Consider the following 18,474-nt stretch of genomic DNA (forward strand, 5'->3'; position numbering starts at 1 on the left):
CCCTAGTAGCAAAACTGCTCATTAAAATTTTCTATTTAATACTTTGTCCGATTTCAGCATATTGGACACAATTCTCTTTCAAATATGCATAGAACATGCAAAAATATTCATATCGGTAACAGCGGAACTAAAATTATTGATATTATCGATAATTTCGGTCGGTATTATCGATAATTTTAGTTACGCTTGGATGAGGGCGCTAACCCGTCGGAGTTCGGCCGTCACTTTTGGATCCCCTTAAAAGTAATTGCGCCTTTAGTCCAGTTGTGCTTACTTAACTCCTTTCATATTTTATCAAGGATATTCCAGTACCATCCGAAAACAACGAATATAACATTTTACAAAATTTCAAATCTAACCAGAGTCATTCTGATAATGCGAGTATAAGAAACAAAGTTGATAAAATTTCATTTGCAAATATGTCCGTGATTCCAGAACCTAATAAAGGTAAGTTGCAATGGAATGCATAAATCATTAAAAGAAAAGTCCACAACAAAAAAATTGTAAATATAATTTACATTTAAGAGAGAATAAAAACAAAATCTAAAAATAAATATCTTTCAACAACGAGAAAATTTTAATCTTATTTTGCCGCAAAAAAAGAAAGAAAAATCCACATATTATTCGTAAAATTAATCAAGATTTGATACACGCAGTCAATTATATTTTTTAAATTTGCTGGTTTATTTTTTTTAAATAATTGCGATTATTATACTTCCGATTTCTTAATCAATAAGAAACTTCCGAAAAACGCTTAATGCTCTATCAACAATTTTTTTATTTGTTTTTGCTCTGGATTGACAATTACATTTTTAATTTTTAAAACACGCAAATTTTTTTATATTATTTTATTATTTTAAAAGTCAACACATGCTGTGCTAATTTCTATATTTTGTAATTTACCTTTATTTTTTCTTGCTTTTATTTTTACTTTGGATTGTTTTTTTCTGTATTAGTGAGATAATCAACTTAATGATCCTGTATATAATTGTGCCAATATGTATGATTGTAAAATTTCTAGAAAGCATTTTGAGCAAACCAACATCTCCCAGAGTATTTGTGGAGTTCCATAATGGATTCCTAAATGAAGAAGACATTTCTGTGGCATACAGGTAAAAAATCTAAACTCTCAGTTTATATTCCTTTAAATTTAACTACACATACATATAAAAATGTTGATTCTGTTATAATTTTACTAAATATAAAAAGGACAAAATATTATTTTTTTTACAGATGGAATCAACCTGAATTTACAGACGAAATAATACAAGGATACACAGTGCAGTGTTGGTTTATCGAAAACCAAAAAGAGATTCAAATCTGCGACGACAAAAGTATTTCAGTTACAATATTGGAGTGCACGGTGCACAATCTAAAACCTAACACGACGTACTATTTTCAAGTACGAGCGCATACTAAAGTTGGTGCTGGTCCTTACACAGATTTAATTGATGTATCGACTACGCATAAAAATCCAATACCGCAATTATTGGTGGTAACGGAAAACGGTATCGATGTATGGGATCTAGGTTCAAAAAGCAACGTTAATCTCGTTAAGGATGAGAACGTGAGATATGTCACTTATTCGATAGCGGAACATAAAATTTATTGGAGCAACAGAAAGAGAGAGCTAATGATATTGGAGATGAATGAAAACAATATTACAAAAATAGCTAAGCTTCAAAAAATTGCGCACTATCTCTGCATCGACTGGGTAGCAAGAAATCTGTACTGGATGGAACGAGACATATATCAAACTTATAACATCATGAAACTCGACTTAACAATGTGGGAAAATGGCATAATCAAATACGATAAGATTTCGAAAATAAGAATCAGTAGTTATTTAACTATATTGCCGTCCATGGGGTATGTTAACTTTCATCTATTTGTAATAAATAAACAATATTTTCATTATAGATTTGTACTGATTTGTAATTTCTCAATAATATGGCTTTGTAATTAAAATCAAAAGTTTTAAAAAAATAATAAATTAATACAAATTTAATTATAAGAATTTTAAATATTCACTATACATAAAAAAATTTTTCTGCTATTGTTATAATAAGGTTCTATAATAATTAAATAATGTATATATTTTTTAGAATTTTATATTCGATAAATTATACTAAGGATAATGAATACTCAGATAATATAAATTCGATAAATTATACTAAGGATAATGAATACTCAGATAATACAATCGGATCTTGATGGAAATAATACTCAAATCATTCAGAATACTATTTCATGCCTCTTCTCACTCAATATATCATATTTTGTTGACATGAAAGTTGACGACATGAATTCTAAGAAGCTGTTAACTTACTGGCTACTGGAAACTCAGTTGATTGTGACAGATATTAACATTTCTATGTGCAATTTAATTTTACAATACGATAAAAGTGATGATAGCCCAGACTTCTATTCTTTAGCGATTGACAAGACAAACATTTACATTTCTATGTTTCACAGTAGTTATATATATGTTTTGAAAAAAATTACAAAAATAGCTAAGCTTCAAAAAATTGCGCACTATCTGCATCGACTGGGTAGCAAGAAATCTGTACTGGATGGAACGAGACATATATCAAACTTATAACATCATGAAACTCGACTTAACAATGTGGGAAAATGGCATAATCAAATACGATAAGATTTCGAAAATAAAAATCAGTAGTTATTTAACTATATTGTCGTCCATGGGGTATGTTAACTTTCATCTATTTGTAATAAATGAACAATATTTTCATTATAGATTTGTACTGATTTGTAATTTCTCAATAATATGGCTTTGTAATTAAAATCAAAAGTTTTAAAAAAATAATAAATTAATACAAATTTAATTATAAGAATTTTAAATATTCACTATACATAAAAAAATTTTTTTTGGTGAATTCGATGCTTTCGGTAAATCTTTGCAATTGTATCCTCCGATGAGATGTTTGATACCTGACAAAAAAGTTTACAATCTAGAAGAATCGACGTACACGGTAATGATAAATAGCATCATTGTAAATTTTGCGGAGCCGGTCCCTAAGAGTGGATGCAAAAAGTACAATTTACCTACCGCCCTATATACCATCAATATTATAAGCTATTGTTTGAACAATGAGCTTAACAAGTTCGATAATTTCACCGTGCAGACGTACGAGCGATATTACGAGATTCAGAATTTAACATCCTTTACAGAGTACAAGTTACTGCTAATAATAAGCAATTTTTATTCTGATCAGTTATCGATGGACCCGTTATCCGGCTCGAAAGTGATACTAACAATAAGAACTAAACTCAGCAAACTCGACACACTGGAAAATGTGACAGTTCAGGCTCTTACGCCTACTATAGCGGCAGTTTATTGGATGCCACTCAAGAAACTACACTGCGTGCCCGTGATCTACGAAGTATATTGCACGTTAATTACCAACAGTACGCGATAAATAAACAAGCTACTTATTAATCAAATAGAGCGCAAGGAAGACAGCAAATTTTTCACGATAATCGAACCGTTGATACCAGCACAGAAATATAGGGTATTTGTACGCATATATCCAGCCAACTTCAGCGATCATTATAATGACAGTTTGAACAAAACCTTGTACATGTATTCGGAACCAAACAATATAACTTTAAGCGAGGTTAGCATCATCAATATTATAAGCTATTGTTTGAACAATGAGTTTAACAAGTTCGATAATTTCACCGTGCAGACGTACGAGCGATATTACGAGATTCAGAATTTAACATCCTTTACAGAGTACAAGTTACTGCTAATAATAAGCAATTTTTATTCTGATCAGTTATCGATGGACCCGTTATCCGGCTCGAAAGTGATACTAACAATAAGAACTAAACTCAGCAAACTCGACACACTGGAAAATGTGACAGTTCAGGCTCTTACGCCTACTATAGCGGCAGTTTATTGGATGCCACTCAAGAAACTACACTGCGTGCCCGTGATCTACGAAGTATATTGCACGTTAATTACCAACAGTACGCGATAAATAAACAAGCTACTTATTAATCAAATAGAGCGCAAGGAAGACAGCAAATTTTTCACGATAATCGAACCGTTGATACCAGCACAGAAATATAGGGTATTTGTACGCATATATCCAGCCAACTTCAGCGATCATTATAATGACAGTTTGAACAAAACCTTGTACATGTATTCGGAACCAAACAATATAACTTTAAGCGAGGTTAGCATAAACGGTATGAATATCTCGTGGATTCCTAGCGTTAAAATGGTTTATTACTTATTAGAATACAAAAATGTTGAGATGCAAGAGTGGCAAATTACAAACAACTTTGAGCCAAATAATGGGGGAAAAGTAATGTACTATATAAAAAACTTATTACCAGAAACTCTATACGAATTTCGTTTGATACTTAGATACCCCAAGTACACACAGAAAAATATTATTCTATTGCTAAGTAAAATGATTACTCAGTTTACCGTACTTCTTTTAAGTAACAGTTATCTTTAACAAAGAATATTTTCTTAATAATAGTCTTAAAATAAACTTGTCACAAATTTTAGAAATACTCATTATCATATACTCAATACTTGAAACAAGTAATATTTACTTGTATATAGTATGTATTTTTCTGTGTGTACGAGAAAGACTTTATATGGCCGTTTGATGGAAGATTTACTTTTTCAACACTGACAAGTAAGCAAATGAAGATATTATAATATTATATTTTTATTTGAGATATAGAAATATTTACAAAAGTTAAAAACTTAATAATTTTTAATAATAAATTTATAAGTAGAAATAAGTTTTTAAATAAAATGAAGATATTAAGAGTATATATTTGCGTAACAAAGGTGACATTTCGAGCACTCCTGGAATATCAGTTATGAAATATTACCTATCATTCACCGTAAGCTTTGTCGCTATAGTTACTGTAATCTGCGTCTGCTACTTTTACTACTGTAAGTATATTGATACGCATTTGGTTCTTTAATTGCAGAAAGAGAGATATTATATCTAATGTATTATATTTTCTAAGAAAAGTTAATTTACTTGTTGGAAAGGCAATGTAAATTTTGCAATGCATACTATTAAATAAGTATATTGCAATTTTATAACAGTGTATCGACAACGCAAAAAAAGTAACGAGCAAGTTTTGCCTCCAATAATGACCGACATCGAATTAGCGATTCTACATGAGATACCAAACGATAACATTCAATTCAATACGTTATACAGTTCTATGTTGCAATATAATTCGGATGAATATGTACTAAACAAAATTAAACGTGAGGAAATCAAACTAGGAAAACTTTTAGGCAGTAGCGCATTCGGAAAGGTAAAAACTAATTTTTTTATTCTTATACGCTAATTTCTACATCTACAGAAATTGAGACAGATATGTATTTCTCGATAAAAATAATTATATGATTAACTTTTTATAAGAGATTATAAGTAATGCAAAATTTTTAAAATAACATATACATGCACTCTACTATGTATTTTTCATTAAATTATTTAATACAAAATGAAATATATAATGTCACTGAGATTAAACTATGTATTTTTTAATGGAGTCTAAATTTAAATTTATTTCAAATATTTCGCAGGTGTTTCAAGGAACAGTAAGGAATTTAGAAAGACCGGGCGTAGTGATACCCGCTGCCATAAAAATGCTTTAAAAAAATGCTTCCTCGCAAGAAAAAAAGAAGTTTTTAGAAGAAGCCAGATTTATGAATCACTTCCGACATAAACATGTACTAAGATTGCTGGCCGTCTGCTTAAACGAAGATTCTCCATTAATCGTGTTGGAATTAATGGAAATTGGTGATCTGCTACAATATTTGGGGGATAGTAGAAACTTACAACCGTCAGATTCGCACGCTCTGCGTCTGCAAGATTTGTTCGCCATGTGGGAAGATGTTGCACGAGGCTGTTGCTACCTGGAAAATCTGCGTTTCGTTTATAGAGATCTCGCCTGTCGAAATTGCTTAGTATCCGCGAGAGATCGCGAGAACCGTGTCATTAAAATCGGCGATTTTGGACTAGCCAGAGATGTTTACAAGGATGACTATTATCGGGTGGTAAATACAATTATCACAAAAAAATGAAATTTTCTAGAAATGTTTTTTTTTGTCGTAATAATATAATATATTTTAATTTTGCATAGAACTTAAGAAAAATAAATTATTTCTATTTATATAAAGCGAGAGATAACCAAACGTATTTTGTTTTAGCACAAAAATTCTTAAAATGGGCAACTTAAACCAGAAGATTAATTTCATTAAAATCACATGTTTTAGAAAGGGGAAGGTCTTCTTCCTGTTCGCTGGATGACACTGGAATCTTTGGTGGTCGGAATATTTACTTCCCAGAGCGACGTTTGGTCATTCGGGATACTAATGTGTGAAATAACATCGTTGGGTGAGCATCCCTACATTGGCAGGACTAATCTGGAAGTGATAGATTATGTGCGCGCTGGAGGCAAATTACCGATGCCTCTTAATTGTCCACCAACTTTGTACGAATTAATTCTGTGCTGCTGGAGTGCAGCAAAAGATAGACCGAACTTCAAACTTTGTTTCCATTATAGCTCTAAGAAATAATATAGAAGATACTTTACTAAGTCCAGTGGATATTATCTAGCCGATAAAATTAAATTGATTAATGACGTTATTTTTCAAATAATTGTATGAAAAGCTAAAACGTAGGAAAAATAATTTTAAATAACTAATATGTCGTTTTCAAGTTTAATTTTAATGTTAGATTTGTCGATAAATATATAAGAGACATTTTTCAATCTTACTTTGCGAGAAATTTTGATGATTAACAATCACGACACTTGTTCTTGCATCTGTAAACAACGTGATGCTATGCTAGCACTTTCGAATAACCGAAACGAAACATAATGGTTCTAATTATTATAATTATCGGTAGATTACTGGAACAGTTTTAAAAATAACATCTATGTCATATTATATTAGTATCCTGTTTTATATTTCTATATTTTTTTTAATTGAATGCTTAAACAAAATATACATTTTTAAAAATTTTCTAGGATATTTTATTCTTTTTCTTGTTCTTTTACTTGTACATATTAGCACTAGTTTTGATTGTTACTTTGTACACCGGAATATACAGCCGCCGTGTTTGTTATTTTCCTTGTGTTGGGACAAAACCGAGTATATAAACATCTCATGTTATGAAAAGTGGAAAAACTGTTATCCTGACTTTGTCTCTCCACAAAAAGCAGTTGCAAACGAAAACTATCACCCAGAAAAAGAAACCACTAAAAAAAATAGCTTTTTGAGACCCTTAAAGTTAAAAAATTAAATAAGATAGTCCTGCAGCAATGTAGAACAAGAAGATAAGTTTATTTGTGATTTTTGTCAACAGGATATATCTTTGTATTGTATTTTGATTAAAATAAATCTACATTTTGTAATTGCACGGTGTTTTACATGTTTTCAAATGGGCACCCGGTTTTACCCTATTGGTAGGGCAAAGCCGAGTGTTTTGAATTTTCCAAAAAATCTTGTTGTCCTTGGTAACCAAGTATTTCTTTTCAGCAACTAGCCTCATTTTCTCATAGTATAAGGTCCACTAAAGACTATTAACGGTCAACAAAACTCTTTTTATTCTCTGATTTTTGTAGAAAGACAAATACAAAAAAGTACCCAATTTTACCCTATTTTTCTCTATATAGCTTTTCATATTTTTTTCTTTAATTTTTCTTATGTTCCAAGAATCAACCGTTATTTTAAATGACTAGCTAAGATTCTTCAATAAATATAACAATACTAAAATTGAAAAGGGCTAATAAGAGCAATAAATTAATACAAAGAGTAAATTAATTTAAAAAAAACACACAAATTAAGAGATCTTTTTTAATGATAAACATATCGATCCTTCCTTTGGATCATCTTCAGCAAATTAACGGACAAAAAGCTCGTGTGTTTTGACATTCGATTTCATCTCCCGTCTACGTAGTAAGTCTCCTATCGGTTCCAGTCGTTAAGAGATGGTATAATGACCATATGATAGGACATTACAAAGCTGGAGAGAACTAAAAATTGAAAAATAATAAAATTTTTTCCGAAGCGAGAAAATTAATAAAGAGTAACGAGGAGACTTACCGAATTAGTTTGAAACGAGATGGAGAATCGAGATCGAGGAAAACACAAACATCTGAATGTCAGAGACAAACGGCACGCACTAATACAAAATTAAATAATAACAAGACTGACATAGAAAATCATGATTTCGCAGACAACAGAGGCGACACAATACATAAAACGCGAGAGATTATTTAAGTTTTTGTCAAATTTTCAACAAATAAAGCATATGTATGATGCAAACATACTGTGTTCATTTGTCGGTTGAGACTATTTTTTTGACATCTTATAAATAACATTTCGGGAATAAATCTTTTACTAAGGATTGATTCCTCATCCAAAATCTCAATATTTTCCTAATCAAATTCATGGTTTATCAATCTATGGTCACCGAATGTTGCGACGTGTTTCTTGTAATGTGATTGCGATGTTCATTAATGCGTGTTTTTAATAATCTGCCCGTTTGGTCTACGTACGACACATCACAGTCTTTACAAGAGATCTTATACACGATATTCATACGTGACTGTCTCTACAGAGGATCTTTATGTACTTTGATGGTAGAGCGCAATTTATTCAGAGCAGTATAAGAGAATATTACATCACGGACCACGTTTAAATTGTTCAGACACTCCAGCAATAAATGGAATGTTGGAAAAAATTTTTCGATTATCATTACCGTCACCATTAGAATCACGTTCACTCCTTTTTGTCGTCCGTTCGTTAAAAAATATCGTTTTAGTCTTAAATGGAGGACTTCAAAAATCAAAGACAATGGATAACCATTCTCAAGCAGAATTTCCACTCGGATGTTTGTGTTTTCCTCGACTCTCCATCTCGTTTCAAACTAATTTGGTGAGTCTCTTTGTTACGCTTTATTAATTTTTTCGCTTTGGAAAGAATTTTATTATTTTTCGATTTTTAATTCTCTCACAGTTATAACGTATTTAAAATGTAAAAGATAAAAAAGTTAAAGAGAAAAATAGTGCGTATTCGCCTGATATGCACATTGATGCCATACGTCTTTGATATAGGATTAAAAATCAAGTTTGAATGGATACTTGAAAAATTTATTAACATGATATGTCAAATATCAAATGTATATGTTTTCAGACAACGTATTATAAATCAGTTAAAATATTACAATATTAAAAAATTTGATATGATGATCAGCAAGCATTCATAGAATGCATTGTACGTAAGACTTTATTTAGTATAATTAACTCGATGCTTTGCCCATCGTAAAAAAAAAACAGATTTGTAATTTATAACGTAAACGATTCGCAGATTTTTGATTTGACCATACTCTATAACCGAGTTTATAAAATAATGGTAACCGATTGAATCTGCTAGTGATCGCCAATGAATCATTGTAATTCTATTGGCAATCTAGCTTATGCACGTCTCTTTTTCGATTTTTAAAAATCAAATCTTCCAGCATCACAGATTTCGTAAGCAAAATCGCTCGGCCCTTTAGTAAAATCAGGAAATATTACAACGGAAAAATAAAAATTTGGAAAACATTTATTGCTTGTACAAGTATGAACAATTTAATGAAATTAAATAATCACAACACAATTATTAAAACAAATCGTGTTTTTGCAAATATTTTAATTTTATAAATATTATTATTTTATAAATATTATAATTTATTGTGTATTATTGTAACTTAAAGCTAAAATTAAATAATACAGTAATAATCTCTCATATAAATAATTATACATATATAAAAATATCGAAAATTTGTAAAATGTAATATAAAAATATTATATATTATCTCTAGCTCAAACATTATAATTGCATAATTTACGACTTAAATGGTGCCTATTATTATTGCACAATGATAATTACAAACTCATACAATACATTATAGCAATGTTGTTACAATATTCTGTATTGTATGGGTAGTTTGTATAAAATTATTCATCTTGTTGTCTTAGATAGTTATGATAGATAAATTGTCATATCTCCATATGAAACATGGAAAATGGCACAACGACTGTTGGTATATTAATAATGCATTTCGAAGGATGCTCAAATGTTGATGAGATGTTTGTAAAGCGGCGTTACATAATTATTGTTAATTCGTATACCACAATTCTAGTTAAAAAAAAAACTATTTATATCCAGTACAAAAAATAAAAATGTTAATATCATTGACAGTGGTTCCGTCTCTAAGACAAAATGTAGTTTCATGCATGCTCTTGACACCAGCTATTTGTATCATATTCGATGGTAAAGGATCTGTTAATCTGCAAGAAAAGAGAATATATCAAATAAATTTTAAACTGTCTTTTTGTCTAATTCTGCATTAAAAGTTGTATTACATTGAAAGGTTTTAGTTATTTTTGAATAATATTTGTATTCATTCACTTATCATGATTGTGGCTTAAGTATACGCAAACAACATAATCGGATAACTCGACCCCTATATGTATATCAGCTGCACTTAACACTAATTCTTTTTTCCGACGAACTCACATCAGATTTTCTATATGCGTGACCGTCCAGTATTAAACCCGGAAAACTATTGATACTGGATATATACACTGCTCAAAAAAATTATGGCATAATAAAAAATTTGCTGATAATTGACCAATTTTGACTGTCGATCACTTCGCAAAAAATTATCGTAGACAAATGATTTTTTTTCAAAATAAAGCTTGAAGTCTCTACTTTAAGAATGTATCTCCATTTTTTGCATGCGATGCACCCCTACGCTTGTAACCCCTGAAATCTAAGGGCATGTTTGGTATACTAAAAACTTGAAAATTGCAAAGTTTGACGGAATGCACGGACGAGGAGAAAGTTTTTTCGGGGACACCGTCTGCATTGTCATGAAGTTCAAATCTTCCACTTTAATTTGAAAAAAAGGCAAAGTCGCTACGATTTTTTTTCGCAAAATTATAGCCCTTCAAAATTATCGTTGTTTTTGGCTTTTGGGCCAAGTACCGGCCGGCGTGGAATTCTGTTTCGTTTGTCTTTAATTTTTTCACTTGCAGATTTCTTTTCTCTATTGCTATATTCGGGTAGTTCAACTTGAATGTGTACAATTCTTGTATGTGTATCAAACTAAAAAAAATTTATTAATTTTTAAATAAACAACCAACTTTTTTCTATTATTTTCGATATTAAAATATAATTACGTTAATATGTCGACATATCCAAGTGCTGGGCATAATCTCTCAAATATTTTAAGATCTCCTTATGACTCACGCAATAAGATTCCTGCGCTTCTATTATGATAAAATCTGGAGATTTCATAATCTTTGCAGATAAATTGATTCTAAAAAGAAAGAGAAGAAATACGCTATTTTTACATTTATCAGCAAAAGAGTCATTTCAGAATATAGAAAAAAAATAATATCTTGCTTTTACTAAATTAATTTTTTTTTTAAATTTCTATTTTACTATTTGTGAATAATTATATATAGAAACAAAATATGTTAGTCTCTATATTAAAATATTTAGTAAATTATTGATAGAAGAATTTCTCATTTAAATTACACAATATAAGTAATTCTTTTATACAATGCAAAAAAATCATTCTTTTTATACAAAGTAAAAGTAAACCTTAGATTCTGGTGCATGCTAGAATGAATCGGTAAGTCATTTTCATTGAAGCCGGTTTGATTTTTTTAAACCAACGTACTTCCTACTTCATTCATTTGCTTGAAGGCTGTTGTTTCAAATTTTGCATTTTCCGCCAAATATTTGACTATGCACAAATCAGCCTCGCCAGCATCCACCTTGATTTCTTTTTTGAATAGAATAACAGGAAAGAGAATAAAAGATTCCAGAAAATTGTTTAAAATGTATATTTTGTTTAAGCATTCAAGCAAGAAAAAATATAGAAATAAACAGAGTGCTAATATAATATAAAATAGACATTATTTCCAAAACTATTGTAGGAATCTACCAATAATTATAGTAATTAGAACAATTAAGTTTCGTTTCGGTTACTCGAAAGTGCTAACATCAAATAAATGTTGTGATCAGCAAAATTTTTCGCAAAGTAAGATTGAGGAATGTCTTTCTTATCTTTATCTACTAATCTAATATTAAGATAAAACTTGAAAACGGCAGAATATTAGTTATTTAAAATTATTTTTTCTACGTTTGAGCATTTTATTTGATCATTTGGAAAGTAACGTCATTAATTAATTTAATTTTATTAGCTACATAATATCCATTGGACTCAATAAGGCATCTTCTATGTTATTTCTTAGAGCTATAATATTTTCGAGACAAAGTTTGAAATTTGGTCTATCATTCGTTGGACTCCAACAACGTAGCATCAACTCGTACAAAGTCGGTGGACAATTGAGAGGCATCGGCAACCTGCCTCCAGCGCGGACATAATCTATCACTTCCTGATTAATCTTGCCAGTATAGGGATGCTCACCCAACGATGTAATTTCCTACATTAGAATCTCGAATGACCAAACGTCGCTCTGGGAAGTAAATATTCCGAGCACCAAAGATTCCGGTGCCATCCAGCAAACAGGAAGAAGACCTTGTCCTTTCTAAAACAAGTGATTTTAACGAAGTTAATCGTTTGGTTTATGTTGTCCATTTTAAGGGCATTTGTATTACAACGAGAAACGTTTATTTATCTTTTGCTTTATATTTATAAACAGAAATAATCCATCTTTCTTAAGTTCTATTCAAAGTAAAAATGTACTATATCATTACGACAAAAAAGAACACACAAACATTTCTAAAAAATTTCATTTTTTTACGATAATTGTATTTACCACTAATAGTCATCTTTGTAAACATTTCTATCTAGTCCAAAGTCGCCAATTTTAATGACACGGTTCTCGCGATCTCTCGCGGATACTAAGCAATTTCGACACGCGAGATCTCTATGAACGAAACGCAGATTTTCCAGATAACAACAGCCTCGCGCAACATCTTCGCACATGGCGAATAAATCTTGCAGACGCAGAGCATGCGCATCTGACGGTTGCAATTTTCTATTATCTCTCAAATATTGTAACAGATCACCAATCTCCATTAATTCCAACACAATTAATGGAGAATTTTTGTCTAAGCAGACGGCCAACAATCTTAGCACATGTTTGTGTCGGAAGCGATTCATAAGCCTAGCCTCTTCTAAAAACTTCTTTTTTTCTTGCGAGGAAGCATTTTCTCGAAGCATTTTTATGGCAACGGGTGTCTCTATTCCCGGTCTTTTTAAATTCTTTACTGTTCCTTGAAACACCTGCGAAATATTTGAAATAAATTTAGATTTATGCTTTATTAAAAAATATATAGCTTAATGTCAAGTCACATTATATATTTCATTTTGTATTAAATATGTTGACTAAATAGGTCGATCAAATATAAATGAGACTTTTCGTATAGGAATAGGATACCTTAACGCTCGTCGTTGTGACAATAGGTAAAGGCTGTTGGTAAACATGTTTAAACTCGCTCTAAACTGCGCGTTTGTTTCTGTAATCGTTTGTTTAACAGTAAGCACGATGAATAAACACAAGATGCCTGTTTCGGTTGCGCAACGCATAATTATTAAATTTTTGACGCACGAACATGTTAAACCAGTTGAAATATTATACAGATTACGCGTAAGTTCGGTAAGAACACATTATCAAAGTTTCAAGTATGCAAATAGCATAAGTTTTTTTGTGGAGCTTGTGAAGAAGTTGCAAATTTGACTCATGCGCGTCGACCAAAGACGAATATTACGCCTGAGAACATTCAACAAATTCACGACTTTATTGAAGACGACCGATTAATAATTGTTTGTGAAATTAGTAAAGGGACTGGCATAAGTTACGGAAATGTGCAAACAATCATTGAGAATGAGTTACGATTTTAAAAAATCACTGCACGATGGATGCCTCGAATTTTGAATGCAGATCAAAAGACTGAAGGGCTGAAATTTCTCAGAGACTTTTGGATCGCCATACAGCAGAAGATGCATTTTTGATACGCATTTTCATATATGATGGATTTGTTTGGACCTCTTAAAGAAGTCTTATGAGTTTTGAAAGGTTTTCCAACGACGATGAGATGAAAGACTTCGTGCAAAATTGGCTTCGTACTCGTCCTACTACTTTTTATAAAGCAGAGATAGAAAAACTGCCAGTGCGATGGCAAAAATGTGTAAATATTAGTGGGTACAATGTAGAAAAACAATTTTCTGTTAGTTTTTAAGTGTATTAATCAAATAAATATTTTTTGAACAAGTCTCGTTTATATATGATTCACCCTAGTAATTTAACGAAAAATGCATAGTAGAGTGCACATGTATGTTATTTTACAAAAATTTTGCATTATTTATAATTTCTTATAAAAAGTTATTCATCTAATTATTTTTGTCGAGAAATGCTTATCTGTTTCAATTTCGGTAGATCTAGAAATTAGCGTATGCGTATAACATTGAAAAAATTAGTTTTTACCTTTCCGAATGCGCCGCTGCCTAAAAGTTTCTCTAGGCTGATTTCTTCACGTTTGATTTCAGTCAATATATATTCATCCGAATTACATTGCAACATAGGATTGTAAAAGGTACTGAATTGAATGTTACCGTCAGGTATTTCATGTAGAATCGCTAATTCGATATCGGTCATTATCGGAGGGAAAACTTGCTCGTTATCTTTTTTGCATTGTTGGCACCCTGTTATAAAATTACAATACGCTCATCTAATAATATGCATTGCAAAATTTATACCGCTTTTTCAACAAATAATTTAACTTTTTTCAAAAAAATCTGTATATATTATAATACATTATATAATATACAGGGTAAGGCATCTAAGACAGGCCACCCGAATAACTCCCACAGTTTTGGAGATAGGAGAAATTGGAGATCTTTGATTTTTTTAAATGGGTATATTTACATAAAAGATGTTTTTCTTTATTTTCTTTTAAATGTAAATTATATTTACAATTTCTTTTGTCGTAGACCTTTTTTTAACGATTTACGCATTTCTTTGCAACTTACCAGTAGATTCTAGGATCACAGACATATTTGCAAATGGAATTTTGTCAACTTTGTTTCTCACACTCACACTATCAGAATGACCCCAGTCATATTCGAGATTTTGTAAAATGTGAAAATCGTTGCTCTCGGATACTGGAATATTCTTGATAAAGTATAACATACGAAAAGAATTAAGTAAGCATCGCTGGGTTAAAAACGCGGCTATTTGCGATACTTCTAATAATAAATAATATATGTACAAGTAAGTAAAATTGCCATGAAATTTCTTGTTTGTTTAATCATATCAGCTTGATATTTTTCTTTATACTTCTTCTGATTGATAATGTGTTAAATACAATGTAGTTGAATTTTATTTCAAATTTGTTTTTGTTGTTTTTCAAGACATGTTCTTGCATATCAAACATGATTCTTTTTAATCTAAGAGAATCAAAGAAAAAGTGTTATTGCACACAAATCGCGTCACAGCTGCGTCGAATAGATGTCAATAAAATCGTCTGGATCAATGAGCATGTTGTGTAAATCAATATGTGGTGGCTTAATGCTCGATGCTCGTTAATCCAGACGGTCTGCTATGCATATGCAGCTATGTCAATTTTGTGTGCGATAGCCTAAACTCACACAGAATAGATTAACTGCTTCTCTTAGCAAATAATACATGAAAGTGTAGTTTTTTTCAATTGTTGAAACAATTTTGTTTAACTATTTGGTTTTTTTACGGTAAGTTAGTTAACTTCTCCAAGTAAGTAACTATTTAAAAAATTATATATTATACTTTCCCATAATTGCTATTCCACACAAAGCGAGGTTTAACGCAAACCTATGTGTTTAGTTTTTGATAGTGATGATCTTCCGCAGGGGGGGAGGAACATACTGTCTCATGCATATACTTTTTAATGCAAAATAAGGTTTCACATGGGTTTACAACTTTTTATTTTATATTTACGCATTAAAAAGTATATGCGTGGAGACAGTATGTTCCGCCCCCCCTGCGGAGGAGCTCCACTATTAACAAACTAGACCCATAAGTTTGCGTTGAACCTCGCTTCGCGTGGAAAATGGAAAAATTCAAGGAGCTTTGTTTCCAGAAATGTAAACAAACACTTTTTCCACGTCTGCTTTACACAAATATAACGCAAAAAAACTTTATTTTTTTCTTATTTTATAACAGAAAAGCATTAAAACTGTGAAACTTTAAAATTGCATATCTCTGGAATTAGAAGAGAGCGTCACAAAATTCAAAGTGCGTATTACTTAGGAATGTGCCCTCTATAATATATGTGAAAATGAAAACGATCCGTGAGGTGTAAGTTAATCTGAACATTTACCTTTGTCTGGAAATGAATCTGCACTCTGTGATGATCCGTTGCCGAAGTTGTTCAATTGTTATAGGCTGTAATTTTTCCACAAAAGTTGTTTTTACTCCTTTATTATAACTAAATACTTTATAAGAACAAATAAAAATTAGATAAAGCGTGTCTCAGTTACAGCTTTAAGAAATAATAATCTTTTTAATCACCTGGTATTATTCGAAAACAAATCGATCAATTTGAATTTTTCTTAAGCAGGTGAAAAATACTCGTTAAGATCTTTAATTTGAGATATCATAAAGCGGGTAAATGCTATTTGAGATTTTAAAGTTGGAGAAAGCGGCTCATAGGGGATGACATACCTCCTGATAGTTATATTGCAATTCGACGTTCTCTTTGCTATCTTATATACTTTCCAAATCGTATTTTGATATCTTTACTAGATCCCGAGATATCCCGGCTAATAATTTTCAAATTGACACCCTGTACGTACAATAAAAATTATATATAAATTCCAAGGCGTAAGCAAAAAATTGGCTGGTTGCGTATATTGTTGATTTATGTGACTGTTGGCCTTATTGGTAAGGTTAATTGATACAATTAGAAATTTCATTATACCGATACTCGATTTTCTATTTCGATATTTAATAGCTCTTTTTTGTTATAATATATAAATATATAACTATTACATAATATATATACTTTTTAAATTAATTTTGTTAAATAAAAACTAATTTAGCACAAATCTTATTATACTAATAAATGTGAGTATAAATATTTAAAAAAATAAAGAGATCTTAGAAATCAAAGAAAAATGAATTCAAATGTTATCATATGTATGTATTAATATAGCGGAGAATAAACAGAAAATCTCTTATTGATATCAAAAATACTTATTTTAAAAAAAAGCGAAGAAAGAAATACAAAGATAATACAATCAAGTTTAAATATACCATCTTAATTAAGCTTAATTTTATGCTATATAACATCCATTTATAAACAAAATTTTCAAAATTTATATATTTCTATTTTTTCATAACATCATACATATTCTTCTAGTGCTTTATACATAGTTTCATTTTATTATTATGCAGTACATATATTTTATTATTATATACACTTTTAATTATCCAAATGAACTATCAGTTATAATAACATTTAATTTTATTTAACAAAGTAATCTCTTACCTGTAAGTCTGAATTTCGACCATTTGACAAAGTATCTATTCTCGCTAACAATAACACTTTCAATAAAACACATAATACTGTTTTTGACATAATAATTTTGTTTTTGTAAATACTTGCATTCAATCAGTTTCCACGCAATCCTTGGCGGCTCAGCTATAAATAGTGATTCTAACGATCTATAATGCCAATATGCTAATCGAATTGATGTTTTCTTACATATATCATTTTTTGAAATTTGTTTAGTATATCAATCATGAGATCTCTTCTAGCGCTACTTTTCAAAATTTCTTTTTATAACCAATCACGATGCATCTTACCAATCACGATATCATCAAATTATAAAACATTTAGTTAATAAATGCTTACTTTTTTTTATGAAAACCAATGACGTTGAACTGACACGTATGCATTCGATTGTATCAAATAATAATATAAATATTATCAGTCTTCCTCTATAGTTCCTCTTAATATAATCTAGTAGAAAAGCAACATATGAAATGCAACAAATGAAAAGAAACATATATATATATAAAGAAATATATATATACAAGCAATCAAATGAAAAGAAACATATATATATATATATAAAGAAATATATATATACTATGCGCGCTCTTGAAAGCCGACTATTCGTGCATGTCGTTTTTACCAGACTGAAACGTTTATATCATGCGATTCGAATCGAGCGACGCTTAGCATAACGCGCTTGCGTATTTGTGACTGGTGACCATTATAAATCATAGCAATTGACAATGAATCAGAATAGTCGATTTAAATTAAACACTTTTATCGGACCATAATTCTTTATTTGCTGCCCTACACCTGTGACTCATTTTCCTCTATGAAGATCCTCATCGCTATTTTAAAAAGAGCTATACTTGCGAAGATTTGTTTAATTAGATATTATTGAT

At 30.5% G+C, this 18,474-nt stretch overlaps 1 protein-coding gene and 2 pseudogenes across 6 annotated transcripts; 1 reads left to right on the forward strand and 2 right to left on the reverse strand.

The window, feature by feature from the left end:
• Nucleotides 1-290: 290 nt before the first annotated feature.
• Nucleotides 291-6,973, forward strand: LOC115233598 (annotated as a pseudogene).
• Nucleotides 6,974-8,026: 1,053 nt separating this feature from the next.
• LOC115233596 lies at nucleotides 8,027-10,842 on the reverse strand (annotated as a pseudogene).
• A 1,242-nt stretch (nucleotides 10,843-12,084) lies between these two features.
• Nucleotides 12,085-18,218, reverse strand: LOC115233597 (proto-oncogene tyrosine-protein kinase ROS-like). Of its 6 annotated transcripts, none has more exons than XM_029804108.1 (7): nucleotides 18,168-18,218; nucleotides 17,930-18,037; nucleotides 17,564-17,739; nucleotides 15,069-15,200; nucleotides 14,524-14,741; nucleotides 12,853-13,322; nucleotides 12,085-12,621 (listed from the first exon to the last, which is right to left on the reverse strand). In XM_029804108.1, exons 2-6 carry the CDS (start codon nucleotides 17,971-17,973, stop codon nucleotides 12,855-12,857), a joined length of 1,038 nt encoding a protein of 345 aa, XP_029659968.1. In that variant the 5' UTR covers nucleotides 17,974-18,037; nucleotides 18,168-18,218; the 3' UTR covers nucleotides 12,085-12,621; nucleotides 12,853-12,854. The 6 variants fall into 6 exon arrangements, with proteins under 6 accessions (XP_029659968.1, XP_029659967.1, XP_029659970.1 ...); XM_029804107.1 differs by having other exon boundaries at nucleotides 18,112-18,218; XM_029804110.1 differs by having other exon boundaries at nucleotides 15,069-15,210; nucleotides 17,564-17,716; nucleotides 18,112-18,206.
• Nucleotides 18,219-18,474: the final 256 nt, after the last annotated feature.

The sequence above is a fragment of the Formica exsecta genome, unplaced genomic scaffold (genome assembly GCF_003651465.1).
Source record: "Formica exsecta isolate Colony F162 unplaced genomic scaffold, ASM365146v1 scaffold1785, whole genome shotgun sequence".
NCBI lineage: Eukaryota > Metazoa > Arthropoda > Insecta > Hymenoptera > Formicidae > Formica > Formica exsecta.